This window comes from Coregonus lavaretus (genome assembly GCF_964263955.1).
Source record: "Coregonus lavaretus genome assembly, chromosome: 9".
NCBI classification, from domain to species: domain Eukaryota; kingdom Metazoa; phylum Chordata; class Actinopteri; order Salmoniformes; family Salmonidae; genus Coregonus; species Coregonus lavaretus.
Window position 1 is genome coordinate 32,729,387 of NC_139996.1, and position 19,366 is coordinate 32,748,752.

Consider the following 19,366-nt stretch of genomic DNA (forward strand, 5'->3'; position numbering starts at 1 on the left):
AAGTACTTTTTAAAGAATCCCATCAGTGATGAAATATGCTCCTTAATATATGGAATCACTGAAGTGGCTTCATAGTCAGTAGTGTCAACAAATTCATGCAGGTTCTCGAATGAATCAGTATTTCCTTCATCAAGTCGCCTGCCCCACATTGCAAGCTTTCGAGTGAAAGAGCTGATCTTGTCTGTGACCTGAGGGAGGTGTTTATCTTTCCCTTGAAGCTGTAGATTTAGTTCATTTAGCTTTCCAAATATGTCACTCAGGTAGGCCAGTTTTGCCAGGAAGTTCTCATCACTAAATTTCTGCGAGGTCATACTTGTGCTCCTGCTCCAAAAACATTCTTATCTGCTCTCAGAGCTCAAAAACTCAGGACAAGACTTTTCCTCGTGACAGCCACCTTGCTTCACTGTGAAACAGCACAGCTTGATGTTCAGCTCCCATCTCCTCACAGATAGCAGAGAATACGTTTTAGTGGTCTGGTGATTGGGGTGTATCAGCGTGATTGGGGTGTAATGTCTTTAAGTGACGCCTTAATTTATTTGGCTTCATGCTGTCCGCTGCCAAAATTTTTAGACACAGTAAACATACCGGTCTTTCCTCGTCTCCGACCGTAGTCACAGTGAAGCCAAGCGCTACATACGCTTCGTCATATTTCCTCGTCTTAGCTTTCGGGAGACTTACGTTTGTCTCATTATCTCCGTCTCTCTCCGCCTTTCTTTTCATACCTGTTAAATATTTTTCCATGGTGTCTCTTAAGGGTTTGTTATCTGCACTTCATATCTCCTGCTCTGTGCTGTGTGCTCTTGTTCGGTGCAAAAAAACCCTACTCCCTGCAGCAAAAAAAAGCATGTTCCCCGGGTCACACGCGCCCCCCCTGGCATCGCTCCGAGCCCCCCCAGGGGGGCGCGCCCCACTATTTGAGAAGGCCTAATCAGTGGCGATTTTAGCATGTAAATCTTGGTGGGGCAAACTCCTCCCCATTTCTTTTTTCATGCATGCAAGCAAAACCTCTACACAGCGCAACACTAAACAATACATTAATTGCACTATAATGGTGACAAACAGTGCCCACAAACTGTTAGGGCTTACATAAAGCTGTCCCAACAGCAGAGTCCCAACACCTTACCACTGCTACACCTGGCTATCAGTGGAGCCTTGTCTGGCAGCGAAACAGTTCATTCAGCCTCATTTACTGCCTTTAAAAAAAAACATTGCTGATATGGCTGACTTGCTTAAACAAATGTGGTTTCTACTGACAATTGAGATGTACAAACTATGGCATAAGGGGACGACGAGCGGATAAGAGGCAATCCGTAATTTCAATTAAGACATTAATGAGCGAGCTAGGATGTAGGAACTCGTAGGATAAATAAAGGGGCATTTAAGCAGACAATGAAAGCTCTTACAATATTCGATGATTACATTTCTCTAAAACAGGCTATAGGCTACATGTGCACCACCAAGTCAGAACAGTAGGCAAAATTATGAGGGGAAAAGTGACCAAATTATTAGGGTGATGCACATGGGCTACTAACAGCTTACTACAGAACATACACTTAGTATTACTTTATTAGCTACAGACAGTATACATCTCCCTGGCATATTACATCATTTATGCAGCAGCATACAATACATTTTTTGACTGACCTTGTTGTACTGTGCTCACTTGAACAGGAAGGTGGTGCGGCAGTACTTCATGGGCAAATTTTGTCATCAAACTTTGTCATCAAAGTCTGGCATTCTCTGGATTTATGGTGCTTTCAAGACAACTGGGAACTCTGAAAAAAAACAAGGTTGAATCATGATGACATCAGTGATCTTCAGGTCGGAGCTTTAGAAAGAGGACAGAGTTCCCGACTTGCAATTCCGAGTTGGATGACCGTTCAAAACGTATTTTCCCAGTAGGAGCTCGTTTATTTTCCCTGAGTTCATAGTTGTCTTGAACTCACTGAAGCCAGATTTCCCAGTTCGGGGTTTCCAGTTGTTCTGAGCGCGGCAGAAGTCATGCTGGATTGACAGCATAGCCAATGTTGAATGTTTATCCTTTTAAGCTTGGAAAAGAGACCCTTAAACCCAGACTTGGGACCACACACCCACTCCACTGAATAGCAGGCTAGTGATTGCTTTGCAATGCTGATTCCTTCCAAACCACTCATTATTGAATTTGCAATTTCCAACTTGTGTAATGTTTATGTCCAATGGCCGATGAGCACCAATACGTTTTATCTATAATTTTTCTTAATTATCTATCTTCATATGATTTGGATGGATTATAAAGGCTTTGCCAGTAGATTGTTGACTTGATTCATGATGATCACTGCTAGCTTGCTAGCTAAGATTTTTAAAGTATGATGTTGACATGATCAGTCCAATCAAAGCTACTGTAGATATAATGTCATTTGACATTTTATCTGTGGCCAATGACTGTGAGCCTTCTTTGATGGACACTTCTAATATAACTCTATGGCAGCACCCAAGGGGCTTGAATTTTCTAGCTCTACCCTTACATTTTGTGCTGACAGTGGCCCCATGAGTGACAGAACACTGAGCCAATCACGGGGCAACTAGAGAACATTACCAACCTCTGTGCTCCATATTTTCCGCTGGCTGCCCCATCACCACAGAAAGTACTGAGCTAGGCTGAAACACCTACCTTACTCAAGAAAGCAAAAAAGAGACCATGTTTGTATGCAGTTTTATTAAATCAATGATTTGTTAGAATGTTTTATTACATTGTTTGCAAACTGATATGTGACAAGTATTAATGTCAAAATAACATTGCAAAAAATATATTTTTAGCTTAACAGGTGGGGCTCAAAATGACGGGTCGCCACTGAGCCTAATATATACTTTAGGTGAATTTACAGAGGCATTGCTAGATACAAATTACCAAGACACTGTAGGCCGTCATTGTAAATATGAATTTGATCTTAACTGACTTGCCTAGTTAAATAACGGGTAAATAAAAAAATAAAAAGGCTATAGCCTATGCGCACGGTTCTGACTGTCTCTGCCTGCCCCTATCCTCACTCACCCTCGCCTGCTCCCCTTTCTCTTCGCTATGAAAAACGCTGATGTGTGGTCTTCGGTCTGTTGTGTGTAGAATAGCTCAGCATACTCATTGATAGCCCCTACTGGTGGCCGATATGCTTACCTATGCCTAGCTTTGCCCTTCCCATCTCTCTCCCTCGCTAGCTCGGTCTTTCTTTGTTGTGAAAGACGCAAGACTGTTGTCGTTCTCGAAGTAGGATACGGAAAATAGTTTCCTCCGTTGCAAAAAGATACTGAATCTTAGGAGTCGAAACCCACAAATAGGAGTCGACACCGTGACAATTAATCGATTTTGGAGTCGACTCCCCACCACTAATTATACTTCACTCTGACTGCAATCTTTTTTCGTAAGGGGACAGGGTAGTATGCTTGATTCCCGGGACTATCCATAAATGTATGCACGCATGCTAAATGGGATACTGCTACGTTAGTTAGCTAGCTAAAACGCACTGAAGTTCCCAACACAACACGCTGTTCGCGGAGCGATGCTGTACAGCTAACGGTATCCAGTCAACTAATGAAGCATGTTGATAAAATACATTCCATTGGCTAGCTAGTCCGCCATTAGATAACTAGTTAGCTAGCTATCTAGCCCATAGTAGCCGACAGTGTCAACATATCAATGTTTCTCTCGTCTCGTGAACCGCAGCTAGCCTAGCTAGCTAACACATACGCTAGCTAGCAAGTATTCTGCTAGCTTAGCTAACGTTATCATTTTACCTGGCAGAAATATATACTCACCTTTAATTTGCCAGTCGCTTGACGCCAGCCTGAATAATATAATCGTGTATTGTGTTGGCTAGTGAGATTGGTAGCTAGCAACCTGGCTTGGTCTCAAACAAAAGCAATAACTTCACCGCTGCAGAACACTGACGTTCAGATAGCTAACCATCATTCAGCAGCAACACACACAGAGACGCCTCTTTGCCAGGCAACGACGTTAGCTGTCTGGCCATGCCTACTGGATGGGATGCAGATTGCAGAATCCACCACCATTACATAGTTACACTGATTTATTGGCTACATTTAAACTACTCATCAACACTAGTCTATCATGTAAACATATTGTACACATCAACTGGTAAACGAGATAAAAGCACAATTTCACAGTCTTGGTTTTTGTAGATGCATTGATAATTCGAACCATGGTGTTGATATGATGAGTGGAGAATTTCTCTTAGGGTTGTCCAATCTGAAATCAACCAGTCATAGCAATGCTGCTCCTTGTCGTTGTAAACCAGGTCTGTGGAAAGTATTTTAAATTCTTAGCTAATTTAATTAACCATATAACAATACCCACAAAGGATTAAACATGATAGATCACCATCAATATTACATTGCAGCAAAACCCTTTTGTCAAATTTGCGGAATATGTTTTACTAGGACTGCCAAACAAAAAAATGCTTAGGGCTCACACGGAAGACCACAATGAAGGCGAATCCATCAAAACACAGGGAACTGACAACGCATGAGACACTGTGTGAATAAGGGTGCGTTTCCATTCACTTTGGTATGAACATATGGCTGGTACTTGCATAGATTTTGGCAAAAAACGATCACTAAGACTGATCATTGCTGAAAACTGATTTAAATGACTATTAAAAAAAAAAAGTAGTCAGGTTCGAGTTTATTTGGCACATTTGCATAAAAAAACATGACTAATTGAACCAGTTCACAATTTAAAAATAGTTAATGTCGAAGAATCAATGTGTTAACACTCATTTAAACACACATTAACAAGAACATTCAAAATACATAAAAATAATTATATTCAGGAGACAGTGTTGAATTGGCTGCTTCAGAAAAAGGTCAACAGCATTTATACATGTATAGTACAGATAAAAAAGGTGAAAGCGAACACTTTAGGAAAATGTTTACATTCTGCAAAATCGCTTGCAAATACTATTTGGTTATTCATTGACCTGGCACACATTGCACACTTTACAATTAAGTGTTATATTTTAAACCTTTGCCTCATTTGAACATTTTTCTTTTTTATTCTCTTTTGGTCCAGCAATTGTGTTTTTGGGCTGTACTGGGAATTTAGAATCTCAACTGTGCATTAAAACCAAACCTTGATTGAAAATAAATGTAAGACAGTGGTGTTTCAAAAACCAATCAACAAGTGACTGAAACCATGGCATTATTAGTTCTGTGGGGTGGAAATGCATCTTACAGTGCATTTGTAAAGTATTCAGACCCCTTGACTTTTTCTACATTTTGTTATGTTACAGCCTTATTCTAAAATTGATTAAATTGTTTGTTTCCCCTCGTCAATCTACACACAATACCCCATAATGACAAAGAAAAAACATTTTAGGAAATCTTTGCATATTCATAAAATAAAAACGGAAATATAACATTTGCATACCTATTCAGACCCGTTACTCAGTACTTTGTTGAAGCACCTTTGGCAGCGATTACAGCCTCTAGTCTTCTTGGGTATGACGCTACAAGCTTGGCACCCCTGTATTTGGGAGTTTCTCCTATTCTTCTCTGCAGATCCTCTCTAGCTCCGTTCATCTTTCCCTCGATCCTGACTAGTCTCCCAGTCCCTGCCGCTGAAAAACATCCCCACAGTATGATGCTGCCACCACCATGCTTCACCGTAGGGATGGTGCCAGGTTTCCTCCAGACATGAATCTTGGCATTAAGGCTAAAGAGTTCAATCTTGGTTTCATCAAACCAGAGAATCTTGTTTCTCATGGTCTGAGAGTCCTTTAGGTGCCTTTTGGCAAACTCCAAGCGGGCTGTTATGTGCCTTTTACTGAGGAGTGGCTTCCGTCTGGCCACTCTACCATAAAGGCCTGATTGGTGGAGTGCTGCAGAGATGGTTGTCCTTCTGGAAGGTTCACCCATCTCCACAGAGGAACTCTGGAGCTCTGTCAGAGTGACCATCGGGTTCTTAGTCACCTCCATGACCAAGGCCCTTCCCTCCCGATTGCTCAGTTTGGCCAGGCGGCCAGCTCTAGGAAGAGTCTTGGTCGTTCCAAACTTCTTCCATTTAAGAATGATGGAGGCCACTCTGTTCTTGGGGACGTTCAATGCTGCAAAATATTTTGGTACCCTTCCCCAGATCTGTGCCTCGACACAGTCATGTCTCGGAGCTCTACGGACAATTCCTTCAACCTCTTGGCTTGGTTTTTGCTCTGACATGCACTGTCAACTGTGGGAACTTGTATAGACAGATGTGTGCCTTTCCAAATCATGACCAATCAATTGAATTTACCACAGGTGGACTCCAATCAACTTGTAGAAACATCAAGGATGATGAATGGAAACAGGATGCACCTGAGCTCAATTTCAAGTCTCATAGCAAAGGGTCTGAGTACTTATGTAAATAAGGTATTCTGTTTTTTACTTTTCATACATTTTCAAACATTTCTAAAAACCTGTTTTCACTTTGTCATTATGGGGTTTGTGTGTATATTGATGAGGGGAAAAAAGTGTCTTTAATCCATTTTAGAATAAGGCTGTAACGTAACAAAATGTGGGAAAAAGTCAAGGGGTCTGAAAACTTTGTTTGGGGTCTGAAAACTATGTTGCATGACAAACACAGAGTTGTTAAACAAAAAAGTGTCTACTTACAGAAACATAAACATCAATGACATCAACAATACAAATGTAATTTATAACAATAGGCACTTCATGTAACAAACAGAGATGCTCTTAAAATTGAGTTACCATTATGTCAACAGGTGACCAAGTGAAGTGTGGGGGGGAAGACACCACTGCACTTGACTGTGTATGCAACGATTTACAAAACAAATAACAGCAGTAGGACCAACAGTGTAGATAGAGAATAATGTAACATTATAGGAACACCAAAAGAGAGACTGAGGTCAGCTGATACGGCTCTGTTGACTTTCTAGTATCTTAATTTCTTTTGCTTCAAAATACCACAGCTTCTCACTGCAAATTACTTAAAAGTACATATGACCACATCATACCAATTGCTTACAATGGGTGGTTCTGGTTGGGGAGTACAAAAAGGTAAACACAAAAGTATCTAACAAGAGCAGTTGTAATTAAGACATAAAACCTACAGCCTGTCAACACAATAACCAAAAGAGGTATACATCTTTTTTTTTTTTTTTTTTTACACACAATTGCTTTTGAATGACCCCTCAAAATGAAATGCTAGAAACTGGAAACGATCAGGTAAATGTGATCAGGTTCTTGATCCATCACTTGAATAGAATTAGAATAAGTGCATTCACAGGCTATAACAAGGTACACTAAAAATAATAAAACCTTGAAGTATTGAAGATAATTATTTAAAAGAACAATGTAAAATACGTCATCACAACACTCCAGATTTGTTTTTAAGCATATCATTTTATGGCAATTATTCTTGACTATTAAAAGACTTGACAACAGAGAACAAGTGCCAGATTTGAATTGGTCTCTCCCAACAGCTGTCTGTGAGCTCTATGACTGGCAAAGCATCCACAATATCACAAATATTGTTGTCAATCAACTAACTATACAGTTTGTTCAATGACAATTATGGAAAAAATACAATAAAAACATGACATGCCTGCATTACTCTGAACAAATTGGAAAGAAATATTTGATAACAAATTAAATTAATACTGAGCCTTCAACCAATATTGGAGTTTTCTCCATCAGTTAGCGACCTATTGGATCGATTCTCCATCAGTTTGTTAAATTACACATCACTTGACGTGTATACTTCATTACAACAGGGCTGTCCATCTCAGACGGTGTAGCAGGACCAGGAAAGTGCAGAGACAAGACAGGGTTAGATCCGAATCAGTCCCCAGTCCCCACAATGAAAACTCTGCAAAAGCGCTGGCTCATCTTTCCTTATTTAGAGTTTCCAGTCAACCTCCCATAGTCTTTCAAGATCACAGTTAAAAAATAATCCCAAAATGAATAGAAACAACTCCTACATTTACACGTTACAAAAACTGAATCCTGGCAAGAAAAATACTTAATTTTCAAATCATGAAAGCAACTGGACAGAATACAATAATATTGGATATACTTGACTTCTAAACCAAAATTAAATAAATACATGTTTATTTTGGCCTTCATTAACCAGGTTTCCATCCAACTGGATAAAAAAATGTCACGACAGGCCTGATGGAAACAGCACATTTTTCTGTACACTTTCCAAATGTCGACAAAACACGCTACACAAGGTGGGATCTTTTTGTGTCGGTAAAATTAATTATCTGAGAAATAGAGGTGGAAATGCTTTTATGCACAAATATTGATAGAACCATCATATCGAAGTAAACTTGGAGTCACGTGATGACATGTATGGTCCTCCCACTATAACTCGGGAAAGCATGCAGTTTATTAGGCAGATGAAATAAGTTATGATGAACTTCACAGGGTGGTGAAAGTGCACAGTGATGAGCTTGAGGCTCCTTTCCAATAAATATCGAGGGTCTTATTCTGGTGACATGATGTCCATAATAATCTCATCATGTAGGCTATACCTGCACAGTATCTGCGAGTTGTTGGCTAGAGCGCAAGTGTCAATACCAGAGTGGGCACATTCGCTATATAACACAATTTTTTTGTGACAAAACCATCAGATTTGAAAATGCGATGGAAACCCATTTACTTATATTTTTTTACAGGAATTGAACAGCAAAAAAGTTAATTATATGTGCACTACGTCATCACGCACAGCCTTTTATCCACAACAAGTCAATTTGCTGGAAACACATCTCTGGTGGGAAAATGTGCATATTGTTTTTATGCAGATTTTTGGCATATTCACATGAAAATCTGTCGTCAATTGGATGGAAACCTAGCTACTGACATTCTTGTGTTTTAGCACAAAGTATCACTGTATTTTTTGTACGTATCTCAGGATATATACACTACATTACCAAAAGTATGTGGACACCCCTTCAAATTATTGGATTCGACTATTTCAGCCACACCCATTGCTGACAGGTGTATATAAAATCGAACACACAGCCATATAATCTCCATTCACAAACATTGGCAGTAGAATGGCCCGTACTAAAGAGCTAAATGACTGTCAACGTGGCACCGTCATAGGATGCCACCTTTCCAACAAGTCACCGTCAAACTTCTGCCCTGCTAGAGCTGCCCCGGTCAACTGTAAGTGCTGCTATTGTGAAGTCGAAACGTCTAGGAGCAACAACGGCTCAGCCGCGAAGTGGTAGGCCACACAAGCTCACAGAACGGGACCGCCAAGTGCTGAAGTGCATAGCGCGACACTCACTACCGAGTTCCAGACTGCCTCTGAAAGCAACGTCAGCACAAGAACTGTTCGTCAGGAGCTTAATGAGATGGGTTTCCATGGCCGAGCAGCCACACACAAGCCTAAGATCACCATGCCCAATGCCAAGCGTCGGCTGGAGTGGTGTAAAGCTCTACGCCATTGGACTCTGGAGCAGTGGAAACATGTTCTCTGGAGTGATGAATCACGCTTCACCATCTCACAGTCTAACGGACAAATCTGGGTTTGGTGGATGCCAGGAGAACGCTACCTGCCCCAATGCATAGTGCCAACTGTAAAGTTTGGTGGAGGAGGAATAATGGTCTGGGATGTTTTTCATGGTTCGGGCTAGGCACCTTAGTTCCAGTAAAGGGAAATCTTAATGCTACAGCATACAATGACATTCTAGATGATTCTGTGCTTCCAACTTTGTGGCAACAGTTTGGGGAAGGCCCTTTCCTGTTTCAGCATGACAATGCCCACGTGCACAAAGCGAGGTCAATACAGAAATGGTTTGTCGAGATCGGTGTGGAAGAACTTGACCCGGCCTGCACAGTGCCCTGACCTCAACCCCATCCATCACCTTTGGGATGAATTGGAACGCCGACTGCGAGCCAGGCCTAATCGCCCAACATCAGTGCCCGACCTCACTAATGCTCTTGTGGCTGAATGGATAAAGTGGATCTAGTGGAAAGCCTTCCCAGAAGAGTGGAGGCTGTTATAGAAGAAAGGGGGGGGACCAACTCCATATTAATGCCCATGATTTTGGAATGAGATGTTCGACGAGCAGGTGTCCACATACACTACATGGCCAAAAGTATCTCCACCAAAGCAAGTAACCCACTGTTCTTGTAACATAAATTCACAGCAAATAATCAAGAACGAGTGCAGGAACAGTATTTTAACACCCCTTCCTAAAACTTAATTCCTAGAATTTTGTTCAACAGATCCGTTTAGATGGACAGCTTCAAGTGACCATTTCTACAGAAACAATATAATCATGACAACAATAAATAAATATGTGAGACACACAAGGACAGGAAAGAAACATTAGGGAATAGGAATCTAGGAAAAAAGGGTGAAATCTGAGGATGTTTTGCTTGCTGCCTCAGTGGCACTATGGCCTAGGAGCTGAATTGCTGTTCCAGGCAGCTGCTGGTAAGTCCCTGCTTGTGGTCTCAATGAGACACACAACATTATGAGTTTCAACATTGCAACCCACGTAACTATTACTCAGCCATTGTATTGTTGTTGGTAGCGGCGGTTGAGCTCACGCAGCTCTTTCTCCCGAGCACGGCGAGCCTTGTTGGACTTGGTGGAGCGGCTGGAGCGTGTGGACTGGGCAGACTTGGTGCTGTGGCAGCGTGACGAGGCCCTCTTCAGGAGGTTTTGGGAGATGGAGCGCTGCAGGTTCTTCATGGAGGACGACGCGGCCATGCTGACGATCCAGGGGTGCTTCAGAGCCTGGCCTGCTGTTAACCTCTCACTGGGGTCAACAGTCAGCACACGGTCGATGAAGTCCTTCGCCAGGTTAGACACACTGGGCCATGGCTGAGCAGGGAGAAAGAAAGAGGTTTAAATGTCGAGAAACTGCACATTTCAATGCACTATTGGGGGGGGGGGGTCAAATCAAAGTAATTAAGTAGCAGAGAGAGTCCATTTCTCTAGCACACTGGTTGATACCAGTTCAATTTTGGGACATGGCTATAATGACCAATACACACAAGAGGGCAGCACTGTGTAAAGCAGCTACAGTTTAACATTACTGTACTGTAAGGCTCTGTAAACCTACAGGCTACATTTACATTTACGTCATTTAGCAGACGCTCTTATCCAGAGCGACTTACACGCTAATAGCGCAGTACTAACTTCACAATGTGAACATAAAGGCCAATAATTTTTCTGTAGAGTAACATACGGTAACGAGATATTGAGTACAATTTCAGAACCCTAGGATCCAAGGGAAAAGACATGGCCAAGATTGTCTTTGTCTCATCCAAAGCGCTGTCCAGTGATAAACGACAGGGGGTGGTTGCCATCAGACTACAGCATAAACATTAGGCCTTTATAAAGGAAAAATAGCTACACCCATGTATGTTACCCCCACTGAGAAGCTGAGCCTGTCTGATTCAGAGTATAAGAAAGGCCCTGACGCACACACACATTAAGCATACTGTGGTTGCTTCCAGGAACTCCAGCCTTAGGCTACGTCACAAAGTCACGTAGGGGGGTCGTGTTGGAAGTTTAGAGATGACAAGACATGAGCATTACGCCCAGTCGAGAAACACAGACACACGTTTTTGATTAAAATGAAACCTAACACATAAGCAACTGTCTGCAATGCATCCAGTATGAATTTAACAAAGAGACATCTTTTAGTTGTTTTTAACTTACCTTTTGATTCTCTGCAAGGATTCAGGTGTTCCTCAACTCTTTTGGCATGATTGGGTAGCTTTGTAAATATGAGGAATCTGTCTTTACTACAGCGGAGTCAAAATCCTCTTCATTTTCATTCGAGTTCTTGACCACTAAGCACACTCAAGTGCCCTACTGAACACTTGTTTCTACCTCAGTCAGATGTTACTAGGGCTGTTGCAGTGACCATATTACTGCCACATGAGTCATGACCGCAGTAAAATGACATGTGACCGTTGAGTCACGGTAATCTCATTTTATGCACTCTGGACATGCGTTGGTAGTACTCAACTCGCTAAACAATCATCAGGTCGCTAATGGCCTGGTACTCGGGGCTCTATTGTCCCTCTAACCACTATGACGTCAATGCAAATTCAATCAAAAATCACATCAAACACTTATCATCAAAACAGTATGTGGTTTTAAAACGTACCTAACTGTGACTCATCAATTTGAAGAAAGAAGTTCAACAACAGGTTGAAACTGAGTGGAAAACATGGTCTTTGTGGATGTTTCAAAGCCTAACGCAACGCTTTCTAAGGTGAGGATGAATTCAAAAAGAATAGGCCTATATATGAGCCCAAGCCCGAAAAAAAACCCTGAATTAAAATAATGACTGTGCGTATACAATACATAGCCTACCGCATATTATGCATGGCAGGAAAAGAAAAACTAATTTAAGATGTCTTCGGTACATAATTACAGAGTTAGTCTACAATTAGTGAATTTGTATTTGATTTTGAATAGCCTAGTAATAGGGAGTTTTTAAAATGTTCATAATTAATAGGCTGACATTACCAACTTGCGTTTCCATCTTCACCCCTCTCTCCTTCATTCCTTTCTCGAGCACACAGTGAGAGGGGCTATCAACAGTTTAATTAAATATGTTATATCTTAAATCGAACATATAGGACCTGTTTCAAATGATCACTTTTATGCTCAACACAGCCACTTCATATGCGCACTCGCTCCGGAATTGGGAAAAATATCCCTTCTATTTTATTTAGCTAAATTATATTCTTCTTCCTATAAAATAATATAAAATAATGGCGTGGGACTTAAAGCATATCTTGTCTGCAAAATGAACTAGCCTAAAGCCTATGGCATGGCGGATAGCCAGATAACATACAGTAGGCAACTGTTCTGAAATACATTTTTCGTCATATCATGTTTCTTTAGCCCGGCCTAAAATAAATGTTTTTATTGTGATGGTGTATATTCAATTGATTTATTAGACTTTTTTAAATGTAGATGTTCCAAAAGGTGCGCATCAGCAGCTTGTATGCGTGGAGGCCTGGGGATGCTAAACGTGTTTATGTTAATTAACAGTCAATTACCTTGAGGCCGGCAGTCTTTTGCATGACAATAACCGGCTAACAAAATGTCATGACCGCCGCAGCCCTAGATGTTCCACCCCCTGAACTGTAAACTGCTGCATTTCCAATCACCCAGCAGACACCCAATATACTGTTTTTTAGACCCACAGATAAATCTCATATGAGCTTAACATACATGACACATACACAGCTTACAGATGTTACATCCCCACGCCGACATGATGCTGAAGGTATTTCTGATAATTACCATCATGTGTAGAGTCCACTACTCCAAAACAATCTACTCAAATATTTGTTTTAAAATCTACAGTGCCTTCAGAAAGTATTCATTTTTTTTCTCTCACCCATCTACAAACAATACCGATAATGACAAAGTGAAAACATGTTTTTAGAAATGTTTGTAAATCTACTGAAAATGAAATACAGTAATATCTTATTTACATAAGTTGACACTCCTGAGTCAACAAATTAGTAAGAAACAGAAAATAAATGGATGAAGAGGGTGTAAAGTCATATGTGCTTACCTCCCCAGAAAAGCTGTACTTCCCCTTGAGGATCTGACGGTAGAGGCGCATGCGGTTATCATCCTCAAAGGGCATGGTGCCACTTAGCAGAATGTAGGAGATGACCCCCAGAGCCCACATGTCCACAGCATTAGTGTATGGCTTTCGTACCAGGATCTCTGGGGCAATGTACTCTGGTGTCCCACAAGTGGTCTTCATCAAGCATTCATCACCTTTTTTACGAGTGCTGGCCAGCCCAAAGTCAGTGATCATAATCTTAGAGTCCGCTCCGGGGTGATAGTAGAGCAGGTTCTCAGGCTTGAGGTCACGGTGGGTGATGCCAAGTGTATGTAGATACTTGACCCCGTCCAGTACCATCTGTAGGACGCGTGTAGCATCACGCTCTGTGAAAGAGCCACGGGCGATGATACGGTCAAAAAGCTCTCCCCCTGTAGCCAGCTCCATCACCATGTATACTCTCTCAGCTGTCTCAAACACCTCCATCAGCTGGATGATGTTGGTGTGGCGTACACGCCGCAGGACACACAGCTCTGACTCACATACCTCACGTCCCTCTCTATAGCGCGTCTCTATCATCTTGATGGCGTAGGGCTGCCGCGTGCTCTTGTGCTCCACTCGCACCACCCGACTGAAGCTACCTCGGCCTATCAGCGCCTTAATGTCATATTTGGCTGTGACCCGTGGGTCAAACTTAGCTCGGTACTTGGCTACCTTGTTTCTGCGTGGGTCAGAGGCCTCTGGTTGGCCTGTATCTGGGGGTGCCTGGGCCTGGGGTGAGGGAGAGCCTGTTTTCTCACCTCTCATTTTACTCCCACTGCCGTCGCCTCGGATGAAATGTTTGTAGATGTCGGTCTGGGGGGGCTCCACCTTTTTGACCAAGTCTAGCTGGACATCTCCAGGTGGCTCAGGGAGGACCTTGCTCGTCCTGCACCCCATCACATCACAATCCTGTCCCGCTGGGAGCAGCAGGACATCCTTATCGCCCACACAACATCCAAGCACTGAAAAGCATCAAGCCACAGCAGGCTGCCAATGTTCTTGAGGAAATGCTGCAGTGGCCCACTGAACCAACTTTATCAATGGCAATCACTGTGGCAGACCACTCAGAAAATACTTCTCCACACTGTAGTAGACTGAAAGAAAGAATACAGCGTAAACAATTATACATTTAAAATAAATCACTGTTCTATTCCAAGATCAACACCAAAAAAAGTCCATATAGGCCTATTTGCAATGCTGTGGCAATGTATCACATGTTCTACCTCAACTGAGAAGTGTTGACTATACAAAATAAAATCAATAATTATGTTAGTAGAATCAACACTGGGCTGTCTGGTAAACGTTGTATAATCGGGCCTACCAAGATTGCCTATAAGAAAGTATGCATGTGTTGACATAAGGCTAAATAACGGTTCAGACCCCCCATCCCATCTTATACTGACCTTGTAAACGAGGAAAATAGTGGTATTGGCAACAGCCGCCATGTATGAAATATATAATGTATCCACAATTGAGAAAATGATACATTGTGCAGCTTACGACAACATTGTATCATTTGGTGGATGTAGCCAGCAAAATTACTTTGTCGGCCATGATGATTGTAGCAAACCTAAATGCCGATAGTAGCCTAGCATTCCTCTGTAGCATGAACTAAAAGTATAGGCCTAAAAGTTGTCTGAAAGTTTGTGGTTGGGATTTGAAACAATAAGCAAGATAAAGTTCCAGGCCATTACATTTAATCTTGATTGAATGTTATATAAAAAAATAAAAAATAAAAAAGTACATGTAATCTTATTCTGGACTCTGAAACATCAAAACAACATAAAATCTCACCTTAGGTCCTTATATCCAAGTTAGCTAATTAGCAAGCTAGTTAGCAACATACGACAGCGGGAGTAACAAGGCAGGAGTCCACAACTTGCCAAAGCCAACCTCCTCCTCACCCCACTCTCAGCTGTTCTCTATTTTTTTGGTTCGGATTTTTCAAAGTTGAATCCAGATGATAAAACGGCATACTGCTCCCTTACGTTTCAAGTAAATTGCAACAAGTTTAGGGCTTCATTTTGCGCGTAAAGGCAACAACACGGTGGCAAAAAAAAAGCAGATAGAAGCGCTCAGTCGTTCGCTTCATAAGACGGTGTTTATGAGTGGGACCACCTTTTTTCCTGCAAACTTCTTCGTAGGAACGACCTCCTCGTCGGCTTGTTTCGACCCCAGAAAATCCTCACGAGTACGTCCTGAGGTCACTTCCTGGATACAAAGAAAAGTATCGTTCCAACGCATATATATATTTTTTATCTAAAATATTACAAGAACAACTGTCAAAAGTGTGGAAAATACATGAAACGTTGAAATAGCTCTTGAATTACAGTGTAGGGCAGACCTACCTGAAGTTATTGTCCTGCTAACTAACTCTGTCATAATTGTTTCATTATTAGGCTAATGGCATAAGTGTTGATGTGGTTAATTCTATGAATTTCTGAATTTTGTTTTCTCTTGATGCTGCAAGGTCTATATCACAGCTAGGCTACTTGAAATGTGATCTGGTGTAAAGACCTGAAGCCTAAACCTCAGAATGTTGCTCTATAAAACCAGAATAGGTTAGCTACATTTTGATTAGGCTTAATTACTGGGAATTATAAACAAATAAACATTGTTCTGCTTTTTAATTTTACCAGACATATCCTCAGGATGGCGCTATATGCATGTGATATTGATTAGACCAGAGTTCCCAAACTGTGGGGCGCTAGGGTTTTTATAATGTATTTGTATTTTAGGAACTCAGTCCGGCTTGAAACGTTCCCCAATGTTCCCCAATGCTGGAATGGGGGCCCGAGTGAAAATGTTTGGGAACCCCTGGATTAGACCACTATCTCTCACCGTTTTCCTTATGATTATGCAACCCCCGTCATCTGTTGTATTCCTATTACATTTTGGGGATGAAATTTACTTCATGCTTCTTGCTGAGCTTGTGCTCAACTGGCTACATGGGTGACTTTTGAATTAGAATGTTCAGATAAACAATTCCACCAAACAGGGCAAGGCAATGAAAAGCCTATGGTTTTTATATGGTCAATGAATGTTATGAATTGTGTTGGATGAGTGATCAAATCAAATCAAATCAAATTTTATTGGTCACATGCGCCGAATACAACAGGTGCAGACATCACAGTGAAATGCTTACTTACAGCCCTTAACCAACAGTGCATTTATTTTAAACAAAAAAGTAAAAATAAAACAACAACAAAAAAAGTGTTGAGAAAAAAAAGAGCAGAAGTAAAATAAAATAACAGTAGGGAGGCTATATATACAGGGGGGTACCGTTGCAGAGTCAATGTGCGGGGGCACCGGCTAGTTGAGGTAATATGTACATGTGGGTAGAGTTAAAGTGACTATGCATAAATAATTAACAGAGTAGCAGCAGCGTAAAAAGGATGGGGTGGGGGGGCAGTGCAAATAGTCCGGGTAGCCATGATTAGCTGTTCAGGAGTCTTATGGCTTGGGGGTAGAAGCTGTTGAGAAGTCTTTTGGACCTAGACTTGGCACTCCGGTACCGCTTGCCGTGCGGTAGCAGAGAGAACAGTCTATGACTAGGGTGGCTGGAGTCTTTTACAATTTTGAGGGCCTTCCTCTGACACCGCCTGGTATAGAGGTCCTGGATGGCAGGAAGCTTGGCCCCAGTGATGTACTGGGCCGTACGCACTACCCTCTGTAGTGCCTTGCGGTCGGAGGCCAAGCAGTTGCCATACCAGGCGGTGATGCAACCAGTCAGGATGCTCTCGATGGTGCAGCTGTAGAATTCTTTGAGGATCTGAGGACCCATGCCAAATCTTTTCAGTCTCCTGAGGGGGAATAGGCTTTGTCGTGCCCTCTTCACGACTGTCTTGGTGTGTTTGGACCATGATAGTTCGTTGGTGATGTGGACACCAAGGAACTTGAAGCTCTCAACCTGTTCCACTACAGCCCCGTCGATGAGAATGGGGGCGTGCTCAGTCCTCTTTTTTTTCCTGTAGTCCACAATCATCTCCTTTGTCTTGGTCACATTGAGGGAGAGGTTGTTGTCCTGGCACCACACGGCCAGGTCTCTGACCTCCTCCCTATAGGCTGTCTCATCGTTGTCGGTGATCAGGCCTACCACTCGTCGGCAAACTTAATGATGGTGTTGGAGTCGTGCCTGGCCTTGCAGTCATGGGTGAACAGAGAGTACAGGAGGGGACTGAGCACGCACCCCTGAGGGGCCCCCGTGTTGAGGATCAGTGTGGCAGATGTGTTGTTACCTACCCTTACCACCTGGGGGCGGCCCGTCAGGAAGTCCAGGATCCAGTTGCAGAGGGAGGTGTTTAGTCCCAGGATCCTTAGCTTAGTGATGAGCTTAGAGGGCACTATGGTGTTGAATGCTGAGCTGTAGTCAATGAATAAATTATTGCCACAGTCAAACAGCCTGTAAAGGGCAAAAACAATCTGATGTGACATTGGAAATGAGACTGCAGTCCCCAAAAACAAATGTCCTCCTATTTCTCAGCCTATACAGCCTGGCCACACCCTATATAGGCCCCCCAGATCAGACCTATGTGACATTGTCATCCTACAAGAAACATGGTATAGAGGAGACAGACCCACTGGTTGCCCTCTAGGTTACAGAGAGCTGGTAGTCCCATCCACCAAACTACCAGGTGTGACAGGGAAGAGACTCAGTGGGTATGCTAATTTGGTATAGAGCAGACCTAACCCACTCTATTAAATTAGTCAAAACAGGAACATTTTACATCTGGCTAGAAATTAATTAGGAAATTATCTCAACAGAGAAAAATGTCCTCGTGTGCTACCTATATCCCCCCAATAGAATACCCATACTTTAATGAGACAACTTCTCCATTCTAGAGGGGGAGATCAACCATTTCCAGGCCCAGGGACATGTACTGGTCTGTGGCGACCTAAAAGCACACAGGGGGACAAACTCCTACCTGGAGGTGACAGCATTCCCTCCCAAATATGCCCCCCTAGATACAACTATGACAAAACAACCAACAAAAATGGGTTGCAAATCCTGAAGCTCTATCGCACACTGGGTCTGTACACAGTTAATGGTAGGCTTCGAGGGGACTCTTACGGTAGGTACACCTACAGCTCATCCCTTGGCAGTAGTACTGTAAATTACTTTAGTCTCTCAGAGCGTTCACAGTCAGCCCACTGACACCCCTATCAGATTACAGCAAAATCACAGTCTCCTTGAACAGAGCAATAATCAATCATCAGGCATCAAAGCCAAAGGAAATGCATAATATTAAGAAATGTTATAGATGGAAGGAAAATAGTGTAGAAACCTACCAAAAATCAATTAGGCAACAAGAAATTCAATCCCTTTTAGACAACTTCCTGGACAAAACATTTCACTGTAATAGTGAAGGTGTAAACTTGGCAGTAGAAAACCTAAACAGTATATTTGACCTCTCAGCTTCCCTATCAAATCTAAAAATTCCAAGCAGACAACCTAAGAAAATGAACAACATTGACAAATGGTTTAAAGAATGCAAAAACCTAAGAAAGAAATTGCGAAACCTATCCAACCAAAAACATAGCGACCCAGAAAGCCTGACCCTACTACGCCTTCACTATGGTGAATCACTAAAACAATACAGAAATGCACTACAGCAAAAGAAGGAACAGCACGTCAGAAATCAGCTCAATGTAATTGAAGAATCCATATAATCTAACCACTTCTGGAAAAATTGGAACGCACTAAACAAACAACAACACGAATAGTTATCTATCCAAAACAGAGATGTATGGATAAACCACTTCTCCAATCTTTT

General features: G+C 42.0%; 2 protein-coding genes across 2 annotated transcripts in view; both read right to left on the reverse strand.

Annotated features, from left to right (window-relative positions):
* Positions 1-3,920, reverse strand: part of LOC311134542 (membrane-bound transcription factor site-1 protease-like) — a 41,163-nt gene extending 37,243 nt beyond the window's left edge. Inside the window, exons 1-2 of the mRNA XM_084168242.1 lie at positions 3,790-3,920; positions 1,645-1,775 (exon numbers count right to left, since the gene is read on the reverse strand). The gene's annotated coding sequence lies outside the window, so the exon portion shown is untranslated. The remainder of the gene's footprint in view (positions 1-1,644; positions 1,776-3,789) is intronic.
* A 737-nt stretch (positions 3,921-4,657) lies between these two features.
* LOC311135063 (serine/threonine-protein kinase H1 homolog) lies at positions 4,658-15,705 on the reverse strand. The gene is made up of 3 exons (XM_084168930.1): positions 15,387-15,705; positions 13,554-14,686; positions 4,658-10,828 (listed from the first exon to the last, which is right to left on the reverse strand). Exons 2-3 carry the CDS (start codon positions 14,487-14,489, stop codon positions 10,511-10,513), a joined length of 1,254 nt encoding a protein of 417 aa, XP_084025056.1. The 5' UTR covers positions 14,490-14,686; positions 15,387-15,705; the 3' UTR covers positions 4,658-10,510.
* Between the last annotated feature and the right edge of the window lie 3,661 nt (positions 15,706-19,366).

Coding starts and splice junctions, on each gene's coding strand:
- LOC311135063 (XM_084168930.1), bottom strand. CDS start 14,489: ATGGGGTGCAGGACGAGCAAGGTCCTCCCTGAGCCACCTGGAGATGTC. Junction 10,829..13,553: donor AGTACAGCTTTTCTGGGGAG/GTAAGCACATAT, acceptor CTCCCTGCTCAG/CCATGGCCCAGTGTGTCTAA.